At 43.9% G+C, this 14,361-nt stretch overlaps 1 protein-coding gene across 1 annotated transcript; it reads left to right on the forward strand.

Moving 5' to 3' along the window:
* The first annotated feature begins 402 nt into the window (after positions 1–402).
* Positions 403–14,037, forward strand: ICOSLG (inducible T cell costimulator ligand). Its single transcript, XM_041399845.1, has 7 exons — positions 403–442; positions 3,548–3,588; positions 5,537–5,908; positions 6,397–6,681; positions 8,217–8,387; positions 9,831–9,866; positions 12,219–14,037. Exons 1-7 carry the CDS (start codon positions 429–431, stop codon positions 12,227–12,229), a joined length of 930 nt encoding a protein of 309 aa, XP_041255779.1. The 5' UTR covers positions 403–428; the 3' UTR covers positions 12,230–14,037.
* The last annotated feature ends 324 nt before the right edge of the window (positions 14,038–14,361 follow it).

Here is a 14,361-nt window from a genome sequence, read left to right on the forward strand (position 1 = left end):
AGGAGCCGCAGTCTCCGTGCCCAGCCCCGGCTCCCCGGCAGCGCTGAGGGCCGGCCCGCCTCACGGGGACCGGCGTCCTCCCCGCAGGGCACGTGGATTTGCAGGAGCCGCGATCCCCACTCCAGCGGCACCGACGGGGCTCTGAAAGGGCTCAGTGGGCTCTGAAAGGGCTCAGTGGGTTCTGAAAGGGTTCAGTGGGTTCTGAAAGGGTTCAGTGGGCTCTGAAAGGGTTGCGAGTGGGTGCCCGAGCTGCCCTCACGACCGGGCCGGGCCAGGCCAGGCCGGGCTGGGTCCCGCGCTGCTCGGAAGGCGGAAATCCCCGGCGGAGGAGGCGTGGGAGGGAGAAGGGAACGGCCCGAGGCGGGCAGCTGCTGCTCGGCTCGGCTCGGCTCGGCTCGGCTCGGCTGGTTCGGCACGGCTCCGGCACGATGAAGCCGCGAGGGTGAGTGGTGGCCGCGGGGAAGGGTCGCTGCTGCCGCTCCCTGTGCGCGCTGGGACGCGGCGGCCGCTGCCCGGGCAGGGATGCGCATCTCCCTTGGGAAACGCGAGTTTTGCTGCTGCTGCTGCGGCGGGCAGGGAAAGCGCTGGCGGAGCTGGGCTGCTAAAATGCAGTCAAGGCGACCCCCGGACCTGGCACAGGCTGCGGGAGCTGATCCTCTCCGCCCGCAGCGCTCCCGGAGCCGGGAGGGGGAGCCGGGGGTTACCTGAGCTCGCCGTCAGCCCGGGCAGGGGTCCCCTGTCCGTACGCGGCCATTGAGGGCTCCAGGCAATTAGCGGGCCTTTTGTGGGTATTTTCAGCTGAAGGGTTGCGATGGGACATGACTTAACCTGGGGTTTATTGCCCCGGGTAGCGCTGCTTTACAGCAGGTGTTAGAAAAGCTCCGCAGGTGACCTGCTTAGGGCACCTGCTGATCGAGAAAAGCCGTGTCGCCACAAGGCATGGGGACAAAGTGGGTCTCAGCAGTGGAGCAAAGCCCCAGAGCTGTTACTGAAAGCATCAGGATGTCTCTTGCCACGGCAGCAACATCCCATGGCTCTAAGAGGAGTAGTGATGAAAAAGTTGAGGTGCTGGTAGGAAGAATCATCTCACCCATGAAAGGAGAAGTGTGACTTTCTCCTGTTTCACACGGCATTTTAAAACGATTGCAGAAGAGGATGGTGTGGGAAAGAATTGAAAAAGTAAAAAAAAAAAAAATTTTTTTAAAAATTAGGAGAGCAAGACCCAAAGAAGTGCAGCTATGCCAGTACTTAACTGAGCTCACTGCTAGTGGTGGACACAGGGTCTGAGAGAATGTAGAGGGTAAAAGGGATGTTTCTGTGCAGGCAGAGCATTTCTCCCTTTTTCCAATTGAAGCTTGGAACTAAAGCCATTCCAGGGGAATATGGTGGGTGGACACCGCCCCCACAAAACCACAGCTGCAGCTTCCTTCAAGAAGAAGGATGAGGCATCTCTGGATCTTTCTAACCTTGACTGTGGCATCACTTATTAAAATAAGAAATCAAGATCTGCTTTCTCTACATACATATGAGAATCTGTTCTGGCTGAACATCTAAATGTCTGTTGGCATTAGCAAATGCCTACCATGGGAAATTCCCTAGAGAGTCACATAAGCATCAGTCAGTTATTGTTTTCATTCTATTCAAATGAGTTGCTATATCCACAGCTTCTAACTTGGGATGGGGATAATGAAACAAACACAGGTATGGGATTAAGAAAGATTGATGACTATGTGAGCTGAGCTTGCCAAGACAGACTTCTACAAGCCTGGCACAAAAGTGATGACTCCTGCACAGTGTAAAAAAGTACAACAGAAATGAAATACAAATCCACGTGTCAAGGCCGCTGTCAAAATCTTTACACTTATGTTTATGCATTAGTAAAAGAAAATCTATTGTTGTTCTGCTTTGTAGGGTTGTATGTTTTACATCTTTTATGTTGATTAATAAACTATTTAATGAAAGAGAAGTAGTAGAAGAGACAGAACAGAATGTTTAGGTGTGCTTCCCTGGGAGACTTCCTTTGAGACTGATTGCAGATTTACTGAAGAAATAGAGCAGAAATTTTCCACGCTGGGCATCCACTTAAACTTTTCAAGCCTCATCTATCAAATAATTTCAAAGAGCACAGAGGCTACCTGGAACAGAGGCTGGACAGTGTTAAAGGAATAAAGTAGGGATTTATTGAGAAGGCTTTCAAAGGATACACCTTGGGCAGTACAAGAGCCTGGCCAGGGCTACACCCAAGATGGGCTCCTGGGTCACACCTTTTCACACTTTTGTAAGTTTTGATCTATTTACATCTTGGGGTTAATTATCCAATTACAGCTTCAGGTTATGCAGTCCCATCCTCCCAGATTGCTCTCCTCAGTGCTCTGTTGCACTTTTTGGGACTGAAGCTGCAACAGTGTCTTTGGTTCTGGGGCTGGAAAAGGATTGTTTTATCTAATTAAACTGTGAAGAGAACTTGCTAACACTTTATATGCAGTTCAGAGTTATACACTAATGCAGTACAGAATCTGGAAAATATGAAAACTAAAACTTAAGGCACCATGAGAACTCTGGGGGAAGGGAGCCAGCTGAACCTGGGTAGTGTGGCCTCTCACACCTCTTTGTGCTTGCAAAGGTGAGCTGGGTACACTGGTGACAGGCCAGTGTCCCTGTCACTCTGCCCATCAGCTCAGCTTTGCAACCTTATTGCACCTGAGCAATATCAAGGTGGCCAGCTCAGTCACACAGTTCTCATTCCAAAACCTTTCCAGCACCTTTCTTTCCCTTCCTACAGCAATCTGGAGGAAGGAGAGCACAATGTGTAACTAGGTGTGATGGTGAAAGGCTATTTTAAAGTAATTCACAGGGAAGTGCTGTCCATTTATCTTAAATCCCTGTGGGATGAAACTTAAATCACTTGGACTTTATAGATGGGTTAAACTGGGTTTCCTATGGCCTCCTCTCCTTTGGGGAAACTCCTGCAGAGATTTGCCCCTCCCGAGTAATCAAACACACCAAATTCTTCCCAGCAAAAACCTTTGCACAGCTCTCCACTATCAGCAGGTTTCCTGTTTACACATTTTTACTCAGTGCACAACCTGGTGGGCAGCATGGTCAGCTGCTGTTTTCCTTTAACCAGACAAAATGACTCCTTGAGCTTCAGCAAAAGGTTGGAAAACCTGGGCTTTGACCTGTGCAGCCACTGTCCCTCCCAGTGACCCAGACAGCCTCCAGAGCCTGCTTGTCCAGCAGACCAATTCATTCTTTCAGAAGAGAAGAGAAGACAGGCCAATACCAGCTTCATGCCCTCTGCCCTGATTCCAATATTAGTGCATTTTGCTGCTATTCGTGGCCTTGGCCACCACACCACTGCTGAGTTGTAGAAACAGAAGTTTTGCAGCTGTCAAAAATGCAAATACTTAATGGGGCATTACATGGGAGCAGTACCTAATTTACCTACTTCTGCCACTATATTAAAACAATCAAAATTGGGTTTATTGCTTATTTAAACAACAGAGATGCAAAGTCAGTTGTAACACCCGTTTGCTTTTCATTTTAGATACGGATTTCTGTTACTGCTCCTTCTTATTCTCAAAACTGGTAAGTTCAGAAAAACTCAGTAAAAATTTAACTGCCCTCCCTTTAATGTGTTTGGCCAAATGCACAAAATAGTTGTAAAATGTACAATACGAACATCTCTGTGTTTTCTGCAAGATACTGAAGGATTCCTCAGAGTGAAATGTTTCTCTGAAATGCATCACGGAAAGAAAGCACCATCAATTTCTATCAGTTTCATTGCACAGAACAGCAAGGGACCTTATGGATGCTCTTGCTCAGATTGCTTTGCTTGCTTCAGAGACCTCCCTGTGTACTTATCTCTGTCAACAAAAGGCCTTAGAAGTGGAGTAATAAGAGCTGCTGATAAGCAGATAAACAATCAAGAGTAGAATTATACGTCACGTTATCAAGTAGCCAATACTAGTAATTTTACTACTTATTAGTGGTAAATTTACTGCTTATTAGCGGTAAATTCACTCCCACTATGAGTAATTTTACTTTTACTATGGTTCTAAAATATCCCTTGCAAAACAAAGGTAGAATTAAATCGCACCACCTGGTGTTATTTAAGTGTTTTTAAAGTTCTCTCCTCTGTTCTTGCTTAATCACTGAGAAGGACCTCAACAAAGTCACCAAGGAAACTCCCTGGCCCCAATATCAGGACAAACTGTACCAGATTCAGTCTCAGTAGATGCTGGCTGGCCAGCATGAAACCATGACTGGTTTCTGGCCAGTCATGGAGTTGCACCCATCTTGCCAGGGCATTACTTTTCCTGCTATTCCAACAGGTTTCCCAAAATCTGAGCCAAGCAATTGTGTTGCACTTCAAGCCTGTTATTTCGGTCCCAGTGCCTGGTAAACATCCTGCCTTTCTCCCTGCAAGCACTGTGTCTGCCTCAGTGGTAGTTTTAGACCAGGGTGCCCAACTCAGACGTGTAGATGAGCTGTTTCTGAGTCCAGTGCACCCTCACAAAGACAGGTTCCCCTTTAACATTGACACCTCCCTCCCACCTCACCACATGCTGTTTCTGCATTTCCAAACCTCCACTCCTGTCATCTTCCTTCCCCTCAGCCATCCACCCACGTAATCCCTTCCCCCAGCGGCAATCTCTCCCATCCAGCCCCATGCCTGACCCCTCTTGCCTGGCACTCACAACACAAACACTGCTTTGGTGCCTCCAACCAGTTGCACCAGCGAGATTTTGGCTGCTGGGATAGATCCAGCAGGGAGGCTGTGGGCAGAGCTGCCCAGCCCTGTGGGACTCACTGAGCTGTGCTTTCTGCACCAGCTGTCAGCCACCTCATGCCTTTGCCTTGCCCACATGGAGAAGAGGCTGCCTTTCTCGTGTCCAAAAGGCGGGAAAAGTGTTCTGAAAGCCAGATATGGTCCTGACTTTACCTCAAGTGACCCTCAAGATGTAAATGTCTAATGAATGTGTCACTGGAGGTACCTGGTTTGCCAGCTGAGTGTGTTTGTTCAGAGGGTGTCACTGACAACAGCAGTAAAATGTGGTTGCTTTGTCATGCCAGCTTTGAGAAATACTACCTTTACTCCCCTTCTTAATTTTTTGGGTCTCAAAATAATGGCAGCACTCTTTCTTATCAATGTTTCCACTTCTTGTGATCTAAATGGAGTTATTTGGCATTTTTCTTAATAAAAAAAAAATTGATTATTGAAGCATTAGGACTTGAATATGTGTCTGCAGTCAGTGTGCAAAGCGAAGTGTGGGTATCCATGGGGCTAGGAATGATTAACACTGCTTGGCTCTCAGAGAAAAGGTCCCTTTGGACAATGCACAGACAAACAGACATGGAGAGAATTAGCCAGTGGAAATTTGGAGGATAGGAATGACTATGAAGCGAGCATACTCACCTACCTGCTATAATACTAATACCAGAGTCTGTATGTGGTATAATGTACTTGAAAATAATTACTTTTTTCCCCACATGACCTCCCTTTTTTCTCTGTCTCTCTCTTTTAATCTTGTAGTTACTGCACCGGGGAAGAAGAACATCATCAGTAAACTTGGAGACAACGTCACACTAAGTTGCATTTATAACGAAAAGAAACCCTTGCAATTAAAAAATCTACGTGTATATTGGCAAATAGCTGATGATTCCTACCAAGAAAAGTGTTCAGTTGTACATGCACTGATCTCTGGCCGAGATGATAACAGTAATCAGTGTATTCGCTTTAAAGACAGGACTCAGTTATTCTGGGATAGGTTGGAAAATGGTGATTTTTCTCTGCTATTGCTAAATGTCAGCCAGAGTGATGCACATACATACAAATGCATAGTGCAGGAGAAAACTGAACTTGCCAAAGTGATTCACCAGGCAGAAGTGGTTCTCAGCTTAGCCGGTAAGAACTTGTTCACTTTGCCCAAATTCTCATTTCCACTTTTCATATTTGTGCTATTTCAATATTATATTTAAGCACAACTTTAATTTTGAAACAGACTCCTGCTCTTTGCTGAAATGAAGTCTGCTCTGATTAATTTAAATGTTACAGACAGGGAACATAAATCTTGGAGAATGCATGTAAAAACTGTTTACCCAGTGTCTGTTTCTTTTCTTCTTGTTTTTCATGGGTATGAGAGCTCTTGCATGTGACTGGGTGACAGCAGCTGAAGCTGGTCATTTCTTCCTTTGGGTTTGGCTTGATCTTTCTGCCCTCCCAGTGATTCTCTCAGCTCTCTGGTTTACAGACCAAACCTGCAGGTGTTTCTCTTTCAAGTCATGAGGGTGATGTGAAATTCAGCAGTTTGTTCAGAATCCAAACCCAAAATTTTGCCTTTCCAGTATGTTTCAAAATGTCAACAACTATTTCTTTTTCTTCTTGCTCTCCAGCGAGTTACAGCCAACCAATACTCAGTGGACCAATAAGAAACAGTGACAGCACTGGAGAGGAGGTGACCTTTTACTGCAGGTCTGGCAATGGATACCCAAAGCCCAACGTTTACTGGATCAATAAAGTGAACAACAGTCACCTGAATTCATCACAAACAGAGATCATACCCCACAATGATGGCACTTTCAGTGTTTTCAGCACGCTGAAGGTGAAAGCCACTTCCAACATGCAAATAGAGTGCTCCATAGAAAATGAGATGCTGCAGGAAAATCTGTCAGCCAACTGTAAGTTCCCTCATGCTCGCTCTGTTTTGTAGGTAGCAGGAGTATCAACCAGTGTGTCTGTGTTTGTAGATGCACACTAACAAGGGCTATGCATTAATTCAGTAGTTCCAAAATGTTCTGAGATCTCAGGCTTTGTTTCAAGCTCCAGTTATGCTTAGCCAGTGGACTTAAATCTTCCACATTGAAGTGGAATAACCCACCAAGTGTGTTATGACAAAAGCACTGAGAAGCTCTTGCATCTGAGGCAGTTGTTGAGGTTAACCTTTTAGTTCCTCAGGAACATGATGCTTTGGGGAGTCAGGTTGTTTTTTAGGGGCCACCATAAAGCAGATCCATGATTTCTGACCCCCTACACAATGCTCTTGCAACACTAACATTTGCTTTTTACTCTGTTGAGTTCCAAAGTTCAATTTCCAGTTTCTCCAAAACTCAATTTAATACAGTGCACAACTTAAACTAGGTCTGCAGCAAATGGGCAATATGAGCTCAATAGAGCAATGTACCTTATAGCACAAGTATAATGTGCTAATTATTACTGATGCAATGATTAATAGTAAAAGCAAGTATTTAGTCATTCAACTCTTCACAAAACCAGAAAGCTATTAAAAAAAAAAGGTACTAAGAAGTTACAGTTCCAGTACCACCACTGTAGTTCATTATTTCCAAAAACCTGTGTAGAGAATCTGTCTGGAGTGGAAGGCTGGTCTGGAGGTGGCTGTTTGATCTCACTGCTGTTCCTGGTCCTGCCTCCAGCCACACTTTTCTCTGCACCCTGCTGCAAGGAGCTTGCAATGTTTCCATAACTGTAGCTGGATACCCACAGCTAATTTACCTGAACACCCCAAACACTGATCCCATGCATGTAGGCAAACAATATAAACTATTTCCAGGAGCAAAAATTGAACACATGAGCAGAAGTTGCACAGTAGAATGTTTATGTGATAATACACTGTGCTGTCATCCCAAATTAAAGGAAAACTAAGTAACCTCATCATTAGTTTCCTAATAGCATTGTTATGTTGTCTTCTGAGGGAAAAGACCTTCATATTAATATTTTTGTGCATTTTTAAGAGTCTCTCAATCGCATTTGAAAGAGTAAGAGATGTGATTTGAAACCTTCAGTTTGCAGCAATGAGTGAAGATCTTTCACTAATTTCAGGGAAATGGGTTTTCACCCATTTTTCTGAATACTATCAGATTTACATTATAGATTCTATTTAGATTTATTTTCAACTGAGTCTAGATACAAGCCTAAATATACAGTCTCTCAAAGCTGGAGGGAAAGAAGAAAAAGGAAAAAAGAAGAATGGATGCAATTCTGTGATATGATGACAGGGAAGAGTAAACTGGTATTTAGACATAATTAGTTGGAGATGTGTCTCACTCAGAAGGAATCACCAAAATCACAGTGATATGAATAGCACAAATCTTGACTCCTTCAGAGTTTTTTATACTTGTAAAACCTGGTGAAATATTTGCCTGGTATGAAATGTGAAAATTTACACCTTATGCCATCCTTTTCTATTTTATTGTAGACACACAGCAGAAGAAAAGCAGTGGCACAGAAAGTGACAAAAAAACAGAAAAAAAAGGACGAGGTGCTCAAGCAGCTGGCATCATTAGTATTGTCTTTGTGATAGGTATTCTAACTGGTTTAATCTGCTGGCTGTGGAGAAGGAGGTCCTCTAATCTAGTGTCCTATAAAGGTAATGAGACTCTTCATTTGCATGACCAAATTATAAGAATCCTTTTACACTTGCCAAAATACTTAATGTTATCCAACAGGAAGAGATGAAGTATGACTAATCTGCCTCCACTTGGCAGTAGGAAATCAGGCCATTAACAAAAACTTGGGGTGCCCTGGGGAGGAAATGTAGTGCCCCAGGACATGTTATTCTTTATCATTTTCTCTTCCTGTGTCTGAACCTTTCTTCCTGTGTCTGTGTCTTTCTCCAAGCTGGGGGTGTTTAGCCTGGAGAAAATGAGACTCAGGGGTGACCTTATCACTCTCTACAACTCCTGAAGGGTGCCTGTGCTCAGGTGGGCTGGGCTCTTTCTCCAGGCAGCACTGACACAACCAGAGCACACAGCCTCCAGCTGCATCAAGGGAAATACAGGTTGGATATTAGGAAAAAGTTTATTCCAGAAAGGGTGATAAAGTTCTGGAATGGCTGCCCGGGGAGGTGGTGCAGTCACCATCCCTGGGTGTGTTTAACAAAGCCTGGATGTGGCACTGGGGGCCAGGGTTTAGTTGAGCTCTTGGGGCTGGGTTGGACTCGATGGTCTTTAAGGTCTCTTCCAACCCAGTGATTCTGTGAATTCTAAGCCTCTCAGGAAGTCATTTCTGGATGTGAGAGTAACTCAGACTTTGTGTCTGTTCAGGCCATGGTTTGTCAGCTGTGATCCCTGCAGGCTCCTTCTGGACAAATGGTATAAAATAGGACTGGGGTCAGTAGCTTGCTCAGCTTAGCACAGTTCAAAGCAGAAATCAGAGCATAATTCAGTCCTGAGAGCTTTGGAGTCACTGGCTGGATGATCAGGGTTAGGATCCTACTGGGATCAAGCAAAAATGTCAGTGGTCACATGGGTACCCTCACGTAGCTGGATTTGCCCACGTGTGTGTCTCTGAAAAAGCTCTAAAAGACATCTTGTGGACTGGACTGAGTCTGCCAATGTAGCTGAGCACTTGCTCGAAGCCCCTGTCCAGGAGCCAACATCTAAGGGACAGAGCAGAGACAACCACACTTTTCATGGACAAGGACAATCCATGTTTTCAGTCCATGCCCTCTTCCTCAATGTTAGCAACCCTGGGTGCCTCAGAAAAGATCAGGGGAAAGCAGGGTTGTGATCTTGTCCAGAATCTGCAGCAGCTCTTGTAGAAGTCATGTCCTTCCTACAGAAACAACCCAAGAGTGAGGCAGGACTCTGTCCCAAGACAGGGAGCAGGGCTATCACTTAAGTCCCAAAATCTCTCCTTTCTGAAATGGTGGCCTGGGTTGTAAGCAAATAGGATATTGGATTGCATTTTACAGAACATTTAGCACATTGAACCCTCAGCTTTGGTGGATGTTGCTGAATATTAATCTCATTTTTCTGAAGTCTGTGGTTGTCTATCCTACATGCTGAAACCCGTGCATTTGTTTCAACAGATGTCCAACAAAGAGAAGACCAAGGAGGACTCAGCTGTAAGTATTAAAAATATATTCTTTTGTTTGTCTCAAATGACTTAACTTCATAGCTTCAGTGCTCAAATTCAGCACAAGCCTTTAGATTAGACTTGCTGGATGATACAAACTGAAGCATTTTTGTAGGCACTACATCCTAGGTGGTCTTTAACTGGGATACAGGGACATCATTTGCATGATGTCTGTGAACCTGAGCCTATATGCACCCAGTTTTTTAAGAAAACCTCCTTTTCTAGAAGAAACATGCTCTTCATAACTTCTCCATGTTCATATTTGTATTTTTATTGCCATGCCATATTGCAGGCCAGCTGGTTTACAAATTCATTTGTTATTTAGTAAGGAAAAAAATGACAATTGAGTAAAAAAATTAAGACAGATTTGGAAAAAAATTGGACAGAGGACTTGCAAGAGTACAGGGTGAAATATCTGCCTGTTTGATATCTCATTTGGTAGTTTCTACTGAATCTAATGTTGCCTGTGTGTCTCTCCAGAACATACAGAAAATATTGTGGTTTCATTAAAACTGTACTAGTTAAAGCATGGTTTGCTGTAGGAGAGGCTGTGAATGTACACAATTCATAGTATCAAGCAGAAGCAAAATAACCCTTAAATAAATAAACCCATAAAAAAAAGGTTTTACTTTTGTTACAACTTCTTTGACAGTCATAGGAACTGGGTTAATGGTCAGTTATTTTCAGACCGCAGCTTGATCCCCAACATTTGTGGTTGCTAAACATCAACAGCATTTCCCTCCTGCAGAGTATAATTTATGGAGGAGAATGGATTTTCTCCTTAAAATAAGGAGACATTTTCTCCTTTTGTTCCTAGGAACTGCATTGACATAACAAGCAGCTCATTTAAGGTCAACTTTTTCTTCTCCAGACTAACTTATACCAGGCCCTTCTTGATTTGATCCCTGGACTTAGCCCATTAGTAAAAAAGCCTCTGTGACATAAATAAGAGTAAATGTTTGTCTTGTTTGTCTTAAAGGCTGCTGTAGCATGGTTTTTTTTCATTAAGAACAAACCAAAGGCACCTTCCAGATGCATTTTGTTGTCATTTCTCTACTCAGCTTGTGGAAGAGGAGATGGGACAGCAGCTTTGGTGGCTCACTGGTGACAGAAGCTGTCCCACCTCTGAGGGCCATGTTTTGGGCATCCCAATTTAAGGGAAATTTGGAACAATACCAGAGAAATGAAACTGGTCCAGGGAATGTGATCTCTGGAGAGAGATGGGTTATGTCTGTTTAGGCTGGAGAAGGCCAGGCTGATTAAGGACACAATAACAACCCTCTTCAGAGTGTCTTTTGAGAGGGTGGGACAAGTTATTTATTGTTCTAACCCAGCTGACACTGCAATTAAGGCACAGCAGACTTAAACAAAGGAGATTTAAGCCAGATGTTAGAAGAGATTGTCTAAGGGTAATGGTACTTGAGCACTGAGGCAGAGTTTGTCCAGGCTATCAAGCCTCCATCAGTCCAGGTTTGCTGCTTTGTGATTTCTTAACAAAAGAGAAAACCAGTATCTGTCAGGAATTATTTAGAAATCAAGCTGGTACTACCTTAGTACAAAAGATTATCTCTAGGAGAAATTCCAGCCTAATTCAATCATTACTTGGTATTTTCAATCCTGTTATGGGTGGTAGATGGGGGGTAAGGCCCTGAGGAGGTGCATCCAGGGGGATGCTCTGCCACAGCATTTTGCTTTTCAATACTGCTGTAAATGCACTTCTGCTTCTGGCACCTTATGAAGAAGGTCAGGTTGTTTCATGGCAGTGAGGATCCTGAATACTGCAAACCAAAAGGAGATTACTGAAACTAACTTTGCTGTTACAAATGCAAAAAAGGGTTTGGAAACTGGGAGGAAGGCAGATTGCAAAGAAGAGTAATTCCATCCTGGAGTCCTTCCAGACACCCATTCCAGTCAGTGGGGGAGGAAGCTCTGGTGAGGAGAAATTCAGAGCTGGAGCAATTCTGGACTATTACCTGGAGGAATTCCTTAATTTCCCTAGAGGAAATTAAGGCTGTTTTCCCTTGACCACAGAGAGGCTTTGTGCATCTCATTCTCTGAAATAGTTTTAAATGAACCCAAGGTGACACTCATATCCCTTCACAAGGAAGGCCACTTTTCCCATTTGCACAGAGAGGCACTTCCAGCTGTGGCATGAGGACAGAAATCCCCCAGTGTCTTGGGTATCCAGGCAGGACTTCTCCCCAGTCAGTTCTCTCTCAGCAGCATGAATATGTCTTTTTCATAGCTTTGCAGTTTGTTCCACTGGTTACATATGAATTATTATTTCTGGGGAAGTTTTTTGTCTATTTTTTTATTAAAATAAGTTATTTTGTTCTTACAGCACCTGCCTAAATGGAAGGTCTGCCAACAATTTGGACAGCTGGAGATGTGTCAAGAGAAGCATCACTCCCTCAGTGGCAGCATTGTTTGTAATACAAGTGACAGACTTCTGCCAAGAGAAATGGCAAAAAGAAAAAAAAAAGCTTCTAGAACACAAGAGAGAGGAAAATCTGCTGGATTTTCATTCCAGCCACTGACTGTGTCCACAGAACAGCTGTGTCAGCACTCCAGCTCAGCACTTTGGACAGTCCTCTGTGATTGTCAGTGATTTGGGCACCTGTACCGGGGAAATGAGAAAGCCTGGGACTCAGCTGCTCTGTGCCAGACCACTGGAAGCTGGTGACTGTCCAGCCTCTCATCACAATCCTTGAGGACTGCCAGGAGCAGAGGCAGCCACATTCAGGAGGATGGGACATTCTTGCTGTCACCTTTCCCTGAGGATGGCTACTGCATGTGAAGAAAGGCAGCTAAAACCAAGAAAGAAAACTGAAAGGGTCTGCAGAGTGAGATTTGTGACCTCTTCCATGTTGCTCTCTCTCTAGACTACAATCCTTTAATTGTCTCTTTTCACCAGCTGCTACTGTGTACAGAACCAGGCAGAACACTTTGACCCAGTCCTCCAAAAACAGGAGTTGCTCTAATGGGATCAGATACTGAATGTGTTATCATAAGGGAAGGTGCCTTCTTTAAGCCTTGATAGCAATATTTTGGTTTCTACCAAATATTCCACCAAAAAAGGGGACTTCCACTTTCAACAGGAGCCAGCTGTGAGAAAAAACAGGCTGTGGAAATCTGACCAATTAAAAAGAGTGCTCTCTGCTATGTGACTGTCATGTTACCTGGACTTACCCTTCTCAGGATGGAACAAAAACTGTGGTTGAGCTCTGTTTGGTTCAACTGAATCTTTTTTAAGCACCTTCCTGTGGCTTCCAGGGAGGATTTTAAACTGAAGTTTTAAACTAAACTTGAGCTTGTGTCTCATCCTAGCATGCACCCAACAAAACAAAAAAAGAACAAAAAACACATTCTATCAGTGTGTTGTCCATGAATGTCCAGAAAGCCAAAAACTGCATTTTCCCTGTGCCAGTGCATGTGCCTTGCTGTTTCAGACCCAAGTCAGCCAAACTGAGTGGCTGAAAATAGCAAAACAGTAAAATTTGCTGATAATATGAAGTTTTGAAGGAGGAGGAATTTTTACTAGCTGTCTTTCCCAGATGGGACAGTTTCCCCATCTTGTCATGGGCAGATGGAGATTGTTATTTTAAATTGAGCTCTGGAAACACTTGACCTTCTCCTGCACCAGTTGCTAGACTAAAATTGTATGATTTTTGTGAATAAATCAGAGCCTTGTTTGTTCTTGCTCTGTGTGTAAGAGGCACTCCAGTATCAACTGAGCTCAGACACTGATTTTTCATATGAAGATCAGCTTTCAATTTCCAGCCGAGTGAAAATTCTGTTGTACTCACATCATGTGGAAGCAGGACCATCTGGCAATAGTGCAGCAATTATTTTTTGTCAAAGCAATACCCCCAGGGAAGCTCCCAGCTGAGTTGCTGTGCTTTCCACTTTTATATTCTGCAACTGTAATGGTTCAAAGATATAAGTGACCTAGCAGTGACTCTGCAATAGGGTATTGAAACAAATTTAGACTGATTTTCTTACTTCTGGGCTACTTCGTGGATACACCTAAATACAAAAGCCTTCTCTTGCAAAATCTGTGCTTTCATTTAGCTTAGGGTTCCAGCTATTCCTAGAGGTCAATAAATCCTAGATAACATTCAAAGGACTTGGGAATTTTGTAATAACATTTTTTTTGTCTTCACTTGCCATGTTTATATTTTAAATAAAATCTATTAATTCTTCTGGATGTTTGACTAAATCTATCAACACACAGAGACAAGTCAATCCAAGCCATTGCCTCCCCCCAAAGTGAATTTTATTCTAGCCACATCCATCTGTGCTCCTTTTCAAAGGCCTCAGATAAGGCCAACACAGAGCTGACCACCTTTGCTTTCTTTTGGCTCACACAACAAAATCCCTTGCACAGCACAACAAACTCCATGAAAGCCAGGCAGTAGCCTGAAGGCAGCACTAAGCCTGGGCTGATTCATCCCTTTCTCACCCAACTCCACAACCCCAAGCCG

Source organism: Onychostruthus taczanowskii, unplaced genomic scaffold (genome assembly GCF_017590055.1).
Source record: "Onychostruthus taczanowskii isolate IOZ18803 unplaced genomic scaffold, ASM1759005v1 scaffold17, whole genome shotgun sequence".
Taxonomy (NCBI): domain Eukaryota; kingdom Metazoa; phylum Chordata; class Aves; order Passeriformes; family Passeridae; genus Onychostruthus; species Onychostruthus taczanowskii.